General features: G+C 43.2%; 1 protein-coding gene across 1 annotated transcript; it reads right to left on the minus strand.

Moving 5' to 3' along the window:
- Positions 1-2,334: 2,334 nt before the first annotated feature.
- On the minus strand, positions 2,335-4,073 carry LOC147621774 (putative pectinesterase 53). The gene is made up of 5 exons (XM_086823598.1): positions 3,573-4,073; positions 3,266-3,437; positions 2,972-3,178; positions 2,609-2,844; positions 2,335-2,485 (listed from the first exon to the last, which is right to left on the minus strand). Exons 1-5 carry the CDS (start codon positions 3,941-3,943, stop codon positions 2,335-2,337), a joined length of 1,137 nt encoding a protein of 378 aa, XP_086679724.1. The 5' UTR covers positions 3,944-4,073.
- Positions 4,074-9,882: the final 5,809 nt, after the last annotated feature.

Raw genomic sequence — 9,882 nt, forward strand, 5'->3', positions numbered from 1 at the left:
ATTTTAATAGGTTGGTTGCACTCACATTTTCCCACTCACTCTAACTCCATTCACTTTTGCTTATATTATGGCTATGTACTTTTGTCATGCCCCCATAGCTACCAAAATATCCCAATACAAAGCTAATGCCTTCCTTGTGCTTCATCTCTCCTAAAGGAACCTAATTAAGGGTTAGCTCATGACATGGGCACCCACATTGTAAAATCCAACCAAGAGTGCTCCCTGTCTAAATATTATTTGCCCATAAAATGCACATACAAATGGGAGAATCATGACATTATTGTATTGCAATTATTTTTTATGTTTTAAGTGCTTAAGTGTTTCAAAAAAATGTGATAATTAAGTAATGTTTAAATAATGTGATTAAAAAAACAGGGATAGAATGGGGGAGAGATGTGGGGACATATGTCCCCACATATCTCACCCATTATGTTTCCTTTTTTTTTTGCAGGCAACCCACGGCTATAGTCCTGCATAGGTATATTCTTTTAAATTTTTGTGGCTCTTGACGCGGTTGTGCTCTTTGTTTTTTGTAGCGTAAAACCATTGAATAGTGAGCCTTAGGTCCCTTGAGAGTCATAATTTTACAATGTTTGTCTACCATCTAAACATTGATACTTAGGTAGTTCACGATTTTCTAGCAGTTTACAAGTGTCCACCAATAACTAATTTTATGACTTTTGAACCTCTTGGTTGTCCAAAGAAAAACCATTTAGGCACTTTAACACATATTTTTTCGCCATCAAATCATTGACGCTTGTGTAGCACTCTATTCTATGGCTTTTTACATTTGGGGGCACTGAAGAGCTAAAATATCTTTTTTTGAATTTTTCAATTGCCCAAAACACAAACAATGGTGATGAAACCATCACATAATGATCCTATTTGCAAGGTTTGTCTACCATCTATTCACCGATGCTTACGTAGTTCATGATTTTCTCACAGTTTACATCACAAAGTTTACATCACAAGTGGCCAAGAGCAAATTTTTTGGTTTTTGAACCTCTTGGTTGGCCAAAGAAAAACCATTTAGGCCCCTTAACACACTTAAGAAAGGTTTCTTTGCCATCAAATCATTGATGCTTCTTCAGTGCACTATGCTATGGCATTTTACATTTGGGGGCACTGAAGAGCTAAAATATCTATTTTCAAATTTTTTGATTGCCCAAAACACAAACAATGGTGATGAAACCATTTAATACTATGTTCCTTATGCCCTATAGCTCACACATATGCAAGGTTTTCTAATTGTCATCCAATCATCACCTCTTGTAGAGTGCATGATTCTATGGTAGTTTATCCCTAGGGTTCCCACACGACTCAAGGGGTTCACCTAGAAATACGCAAGTCTACTACGTGTGTTTAATAAAAGGGGATTTTAAACCCAGATTTTGAGAAAAACTTACATAAGGGGGTTTTAAATAGCATCGTTAATTTGTGTTGCTTATGCACTTGTGGCAACCAACAAGGCAACAATGGACAAGTCCCACATAAGACTTTTCCGTTCTATGTTGTGAATTTTGCCATCGAACAATTGTGCTTCTTTCCTCAAGTACAAGAACCATGTTCCTATAGAGATTTTTTGAATCTCCCATGCATTAGATCTTTTACTTCTATGATGTGAGCAAAATGGTATCATGTGATAGAAACCTTTAAAGTCAAGCCCATTAAATAAAGCATCACCAGTTTAGGTTTTTGTGCAATCAAATGCATGTCCTAAGATGTGTCCAAAGGTCTTAATGAGTATCTTATTGTTAATATCAAGTAGAAAAAATTGCATATGAACCAATAACTCCAGATACACAATTGCTCTATGCCATCTCATGACATAGAACTAAGGCCAATCTAGTAGTAGGTCAAGGGTGGTGAATATAATAACTTCATATCAAGTGTTTTTTTTGCGGATCAGGTGCGTTCAATACTAGAGGTCCAAATGTGGCGGGCTCAAATGAAGGAAGAGTGAATGGTGAATCAGGCAGGTTGCAATGTCACATGAGTCTTAGTTCCACTAGATTTCAATGTATCTATGATGTAGAAAGAATGAGGCGCATTTTGGGATGTAAGGCAGGAAGGGTGTGGGCTATATATCTATCTCAACCAGATTGTAAATTCTCGATCGCGTGGTGAAAGCTGTAGAAAGAATGAGGCGCATTTTGGGATGTAAGGCAGGAAGGGTGTGGGCTATATATCTATCTCAACCAGATTGTAAATTCTCGATCGCGTGGTGAAAGCTGCATGCAATATGCAACGCCACGCTAGTTACTAGGATAATCTGCAGTTTATGAGGTATGAGGGGCGATGGCGGCACCGCAACATGCTATATACAACTAGAGCCTAGGCCTGCTGTACCCAGGACTCTCCCTCCACGAAGTTGAGGGATTGGAAGGGCGCGGCTTGTGTGGCGGTGAGCTGATAGGACCAAGCGGCGCGGCTCTTGGAGTCGGCGCCGGGGCCGGAGCACTGGTACTCTCCATAGAAGGCCGTCCTGCAAAAGAGCAACAAGGTGTACACAACACTAAGGAAGGAGGCCTCGATGAATGTGGCCCGTGGACCAAAGGTCATGAATTCAAGGCAAGGAAGCTGGTGGAGATGTGATACTGCCACTTACTTCTGGTTGCTGGCGTCGCCGAAGTCGCTCCAGCCCGCGGGGACGATGATGTTGTCGATGTAGGTGAAGAGGAAGACGACGCGCGAGTAGGCACCCCATGCCCTCCCCAGGTATATCATGCCCGACCCCGTCACCTTGCAGTTCACGAAGGAGAAGCCCGTGTCCTCGCTGGGCTTCTCGCGATTCTGCGCCGTGAGGGCGCCGGAGCTGGTGGCGATGCTGCGGAGCTCGCAGCCCTGCATATCATGTAAGCAGTACGAGCCGTAATTAAATAAGAAGACAAGACATTAAGGCGCGATTGCTTAGCTAACTGATTTATGTATACGTTCTGCTAAGAATGTTGCCTGATCTCTGATCACGTACATCGTAGAAGGAGAGGCCGTCCCCGAAGATGAAGTCGATGGAGCCTTGGATGAAGCAGCTGTTGAAGTAGTGGCGGCCCTGGTGGTCATAGAGGGTGTCCTGCGCCCCGTAGAAGTTACAGGCGTAGAAGGAGGCCTTGTCGCCGGAGATGCGCAGCGCGACCGCTTGCTTGCCCACGGCACCGGGCGGAGGGGAGGGGGCGGAGTTCTAGGATGGGCATGGAAGTGAGTTAGAGAGAGAGAGAGAGAGAGAGAGAGAGAGTACACGATGCATGATGCTACATAAGACTTATACCTTGAAGGAGATGCCGCGCGCGATGAAGAAGTCGGAGTTGACGGCCACGCTGGCGCTCTTGAAGGTGTTTCCGGCGCTGGTGGCGGTGTCGTCCCAGGCGATGGTGGTGACGTCACTGCCGGCCCCGATGAAGGAGATGTAGGGCTTGCTGCTGGGGATGTCCACCTTCTCCCTGCAACAGGTCGGAAAGGACGCTGGGAATTAGTTATATATAAACATGTACGGGTTTATATATCTGCATGTATGAAAGGAAGCCCTTTCGTATACATATACATATATAAGCTAGGCGCTGCGCCCTGCTTCTTACGTGTAGGTGCCCGCCGCAATCTGGATGACCACCCTCTGCTTGTTGTTGGAGGGCACGGAGTTCACCGCAGCTTGCACCGTGCTGAAGTCTGCCTTTCCCGATTTGGCAACCGTGATCACGTTGCTATCACTAGAAGCCGCGCTCGTGAAGAAGACGGTACTAGCTGTTTGGTGGCTCTTCGAGCTCACTTCCTGCACCCACGCCAAGAAGTCGGCTTGGGTACCGGCAAGCGTACTACTCACGTTACTGCTAGCGGAAGGTGTGCTCGCCTTTAAGCTTATTCGGCTAGTGCAGTCCGCGCTAGGAGCTGACAGCAGTGCTAGAAGTAGAGAGATGCATATAACGAGCAGAGCCCAATTAGCGGCGCCCATGGTTAGTGGGTACTCTTGTAAGTACCAAAAAGGAGCCTGCGTCTCTCTCTCTCTCTCTCTCTCTCTCTCTCTCTCTAGGGCGCTAATTGTCAGTACCAAAAAAAGGAGCTAGCGTCTCTCTCGCTCTCGCTTTCCTGCTACAGGGCGTTCGTATGATGACCGTATGCTGGCTGCCCGCCGTGCGTGCATGCAATCTTATAGGCGATGATGGGTTCGCCGGCCGTGGACTTCCGAGAAGAGTACAAAGCACCGGTCAATTCGCTTACGCCCGTGAATGCGTATAACAAAAGAGGGGGTCAACATTGCTGAGTTGTCGTGCATGCATTCGTGTGTGCGCTGATGTGGCCTTTTGGATAATACGCGTAGTATGAATTCGAACAAACCTCAAACAAGAGTCAAGTTGCATTTACTTTCTTGAGAGACTTCTCCTCTTAGGCCTTGTTGATTGCAGCTGTTTAGTTCGAGTCTAGTATGAACACACTTTTAGATGCGTGGAAGTAGCATTAGAAGACTCTTCATGGATTCTCACTCGTCCCGTTCGATGATAGGCTTCTCCTAGGATCATTTCTTGGCTTTGACTTATACTACCTTTTATCTCAATAATCCCATAACACAAACTACATCCCTTCTTTACCTAGTCCTAACGAGTAGACATAAAAGGATTTAAGTTTCTAAAGCCAATGTACACGTCTCTTTTTCTTCTTGTTAGAGTGTATTCACCACAAGCTTGACTTGATGATGTGAACTCTTAACAACTTCGATTTTCTCAAACACAATATGAATCATCATCCTATAAGAAGATGGATACTCCTTATGATTATGAGTTAGACTTTGTTTTCCACAATTTGGCTCTAACACTTCTTGCGACTCTTATCTCTCCAACCAGCTTGATGCCGTAGAGGAATTTGAAGCTTTATAGATAGCTATGACTTGAATGGTCCGATTGCTTGTGTCTGAAGTTTGCACAACCTCGACTGATTATCCGTGTGTCCTTTTCACTCCATGCATTCCTTTGTGGAATTCTTCTCCGAATGCTTGATAAAGTGGGACAGTTTCTAGGAGCTCATAAGATTCTAGAATGACATTGATTTTGAATTGCCATAGAGTGTAGTTCATCCCATCAAGCTTTCCCTCCATGAAGGCAAATGGACAAATGCACAAGACTAGTGTAGTAGCAGCAACAACAAATGCACAAGACTAGAGTTGTAGCAGCAACAACAACAGTAGAGATAGAATTTATCACTCCTAGGATTGTATGTAAAGAAAGACTAAACTTTATGCACTATTCTTGTTAGGAGCACCTAAGCTCTGATACCATATAAGAATATGGCACAACAGAAAGAGATAGCATAGACAATGAAATAGATACAAATTGGAGATAATTTCAAATTGTGATTATACCAAGAGGTATAAGTGATGTCCACCCGTGCACTCTCAACAAGTAGAGCTCAGATGGTGATCTAGACAAACTTTGGATGGAGGATGTACGAAGTGTAGAATGGGGTGGATATTCATAAGCATTGGATACCTTAGCTCATGACAATCATGTCCATATATAGTACTATAGGCAGTGTGGTAGACGCGTCGCGTATATAACAAGGGTGGTTACACTGCATAAACACGGTCACCGCCCGCGTATCAAGAACGTGGCCCACCTCTCACTAGTGATGGACCTGGTATCCAAGGAAATATTCTAGGGATTATTCCTCAAATTGTCACCCTAGCTAACACTCGTACCCCTAACCATCATCAATGAACTTAATAATGACCCCGTGTCTAAGCCGTGCGTGCATGCAATCTTATATTGCCGTGGCTATACTTTTAGCCCACCCTTGATAAGATTATGGCTATACAAATGTGAGAGAAGAACAGATGGGCTCTGCTTTACAATATCGATGCCTGTGTCATGAGCTAACCCTTAATTAGCTTCCTTTAGAAGAGATGAAGCACAAGGAAGGCATTATCTTTGTATTGGGATATTTTCGTAGCTATGGGGGCATCAAAAAAGTACATAGCCATAATATAAGCAAAAGTGAATGGAGTTAGTGTGAGTGGGAAATTTGAGTGCAACCAACCTATGAAAAGTAATTTAGCAACTAGAGAAGGACCACATACTTATCCAACGTTACTAGTTTTTGGAGCACCGAGGTTGGTCTTTGGAGAGGCATTAGGCATTGAAAGAGATACATTGTTACATAATCTTATCAAGGGTGGGCTAAAAGTATAGCCACGGCAATACTTTCAGCCTTAATTTTCTTTGTTTCAAATCATTTAGAGGAAGCCTAGGGTCATTGAGGTAATTGATTAGAAATAGAAGCTTTGTCAAGGCTCCTTGTAGGATATTACATCTTGTACCTATGTTTAATTATGTCTTTTGTATATTTTTGCACTTGACATCCCAAGATAGCCTTTTTTTTTGGTTTTGTACCTCACGACTTAGCACACCCATTGTGGTTTTTTGTGCTAAGTTATGTTTCTTCTTTCACTATTTTTGTTTTTCAATTTTGGATATTTTGGTGAAGGTTCTAGTAAATAATAATGTACAGTTAGAGGGCCTTATTAAAGAATGACAAAATAGTTTTAGTAGGGGAAGGGGGTATGGCATTCGTCCCTTTCCTAGTCTAGCTCTCGGTGGCCCATGGACCCCTAGTATGTTGTGGATCTTCATAGGGGCCCGTTCCCATGGTCTCAATAGTCCCTCTTAGTTTGATCCACTGGATTAATCTATCATTAAATTTGCTTTTTAGCACCCAAATTCCTGATAAAATATATGAAAATGGGGGTTTTGGGCATTACAAAATGGACATGTCGATTTTAGCTAATTTTTACATTTTAAGTCGTACTTAGGCCTAGATTTTTTAATGGTTTTCTTTAAAACAAAGAAGAGAACTAAAAAGATGAAAATTGATAAAATTAACATAACAAAGATGAAATAGAGTAAATTGAAAGAACACATATGAAATCAAAAATGTTTTAAACAACATATTAAACTCAAAACATAAACATCTCCCTTCTTGATGAATAAATAAACACCTTGCAAGACATAAAGAAAGACGCAAAAAGAGACATGGCACCAACCAAAGATAGGGCCTCAATTCATTAAGGTGGTACATGCAATCCCCAAAAATGGTAAGAGAAAAGGGAAATGTGTGCCTAATCTACTCAAAAAATGTTGTGGCATTTATGTACACACCTGTAGGGAGTAGAGAAAGCTACAACCATTACCAGGTCCATCACTAGTGGGTGGGCGGTGGGTCGCATTCTTGATACGCAAGCGGTGACTGTGTCTAGGAGGTTGCAAGATGAGGGTACTCACTTTCGTTCACTCTCTCTAAAATTGGGACATCCATGCATCTCGGGCGGAGTACCTCGATCGTGATAGCGCCGTGAATTAAAACACGACACGTGCCTCCAAAGCCTAAATCGACATATCTCGATCGAGATGCCAACTAATGCCACGCTAGCAGGTCCGGGTTTCCAATCATCATCCATGTCACCATTACATGTCACCGCCACCACATTATCTCGATCGAGATATCTATCCCACTCGGATCCACATCAGGGCCACGCTGTATCCCCCTAGGCATATTTGACTAGCACATCTCCATCGTCCACATATCTCGAACGAGAAATTAAAATCAAATCGCGACCATTCATTGTTCGAGGTAATGGGATACAATCTCCACCGTCCACGTATCTCGAACGAGAAGATCCAATCTCCATTGTCCAAATAGCTCGTTCGAGATACAGAGATACAATCTCCATCGTCCAAATATCCTCGTTCGAGATACATAGATGCAATATCCACCGTCCAAATATCTCGTTCAAGATACGTAAACGCAATCTATACCGTCCATTCAGGTACGTTGGAAGATGCGATCTCAGCTGTTTAAATATCTCGATCGAGGTATATAATAAATCTCGACCGTCGACATACCTTGGTCGTGGTAATGACTTTAAATCGTAGCCGTCCATGTACCTCGAACGAGATAGTAATATCAAATCTCAGCCGTCGATCCTTCACCAACCCTAAAATTAAGTGTGTATCTTGGCCGTATGTTACACTAACCCTAATATCCAGAGCATTAATCTTGCAAACCCTGAATTGCATGATGCTACCGAACCTCGATCGAGGTTATAAAACCGGAAATTTTTTTTTTGGCCTCATTGTCACAAGTCGTTTTCACTCTCCTTGCTCTCTTGATTTGGATTAGCATTAGTGAGCCCATTAGCATTGTTTTATAGCTTCATTAGTGCTACTTAGCACTAAGCATTAGACCCTTCACATTAGACCCTTCACATTGGACAGTTTAATTGTAAATGTAAGAAAACCATAAGTACTACTTGTAGAGCCAATAGAATTGTCGTGATGACTTGAACTGTGCGCCACAACCATTCGACCAAACCCATCGCTGGACACGTCTGATCCCACAATCTCCTAAAAAATCATCATGGAGACGAAAACAGTGTTGCACAAAATGTGCATCATCATCGCTGATATAGAAATGACACTCTCGAATAATGACACGGGTCTCGGGGGTACTCGCTATCCCATCTACATGAGCCTCTGCATGTCGATAGCTAATGTGGACCATAATAGCAACCTGGTGAGGTAAGCAATACATACGTTTAGGACACAAAAAATCAAATAAGTAATGTAGCTCAAACATAAAACAAATATTACAAAATATAACCATTACCTGCTCTGAGAAGTAATACTCAGATTGTATCTCCTGAAAAGGTGTGAAGGTGTAGTTCTCTGCAAAATCAATCACAGAGACGACCACACCAATAGGAAACTCTGCTAGGCATGCTCGGAACTGACGATCCTGCCACTTGGCACAATGACTGTGCCGTATATAGGGGTAGATCTGCTCCCTAAATGTGGCTGTGAAGTGACAACGTGGTGTATGTTTGTCCACGAGCTGCAACTTCCTGGACTATCCACACCACTCTGGAGCTGGTGTGTCACATACTCATAACGTTGCCATGCCACTATCTCTTGGTCACTTGCATCAAGATCTACCATCTATAGATGTGCAAGTGAACCACATGATGTGCAATTGCTCTCCACACAAGGCATCCTATGGAACTGGGCATCCTCCGTGCGTGCACACAAAAGAGAGTGGATGAAATCACGTGGACTACGAGGCAACTCTCTATGCCCACTAAGAGAACAGAACACATCATAAAAAAGTTTGAACTCAACATGGTAGCGACAACAACATGTGTCACGCTGACGTGAGTACCTCACAAACCAAGGCTTACACCACTCAAATGACCTTTGCCCAATTTTAAGCTCTAGATACGAAGCCACAAACTGAGAATACAACTCAGTTTGGGTCATTTCAAGAAAGCAAGCACCGTGCTCAATGAACATTCCTCTTGTCACTCTCTTACGCAAAGCTTTCTTGAAAACTGGCGAGGCACGACAATTCTCCTCTCAAAAACTTTCTATCAAGGTTCTAGTGGTTTCATCTAGTAGGCGATCATGCCTAGCTACACGACTACTACTCGCCCACAAAGCACCAACCTCATTGGCATATAAACTTTGTCGTCTAATAGACCCAACTCTAAGTGCGTGTGGTGCTATGGAAAGGATGCGAGATGTGGCACTAACCTTACCCTTCATTTGGGAGTTACTTATGGCTGCCGCAATAGCCCGTCGAGTAGCCAAAGCGTCCACAGAGTTCCTCTTCTTGTTAACTATATAGGAATGACGAACACTTTGTAGCACCGCCATGCCAGCTCTGCTCTCTCTTCGACCTCCAATGTCGGAAAGCGCCCTGCAGTTGGCCATGTTGGGCAAATCAATCAAAGCATCAAGCACACATGCCTGTGAGATGAAGGCGTGAGGTCTTTGAAATAGGAATGGAAGATTACATGGGTACGACGATGTGCCCCTAACTTTGATAGTTCTTTCCTATCCACACGAAGGG

Source organism: Cibotium barometz, chromosome 29 (assembly GCF_041138505.1).
Source record: "Cibotium barometz isolate CiBa-2024 chromosome 29, ASM4113850v1, whole genome shotgun sequence".
Classification (NCBI taxonomy): Eukaryota; Viridiplantae; Streptophyta; class Polypodiopsida; order Cyatheales; family Cibotiaceae; genus Cibotium; species Cibotium barometz.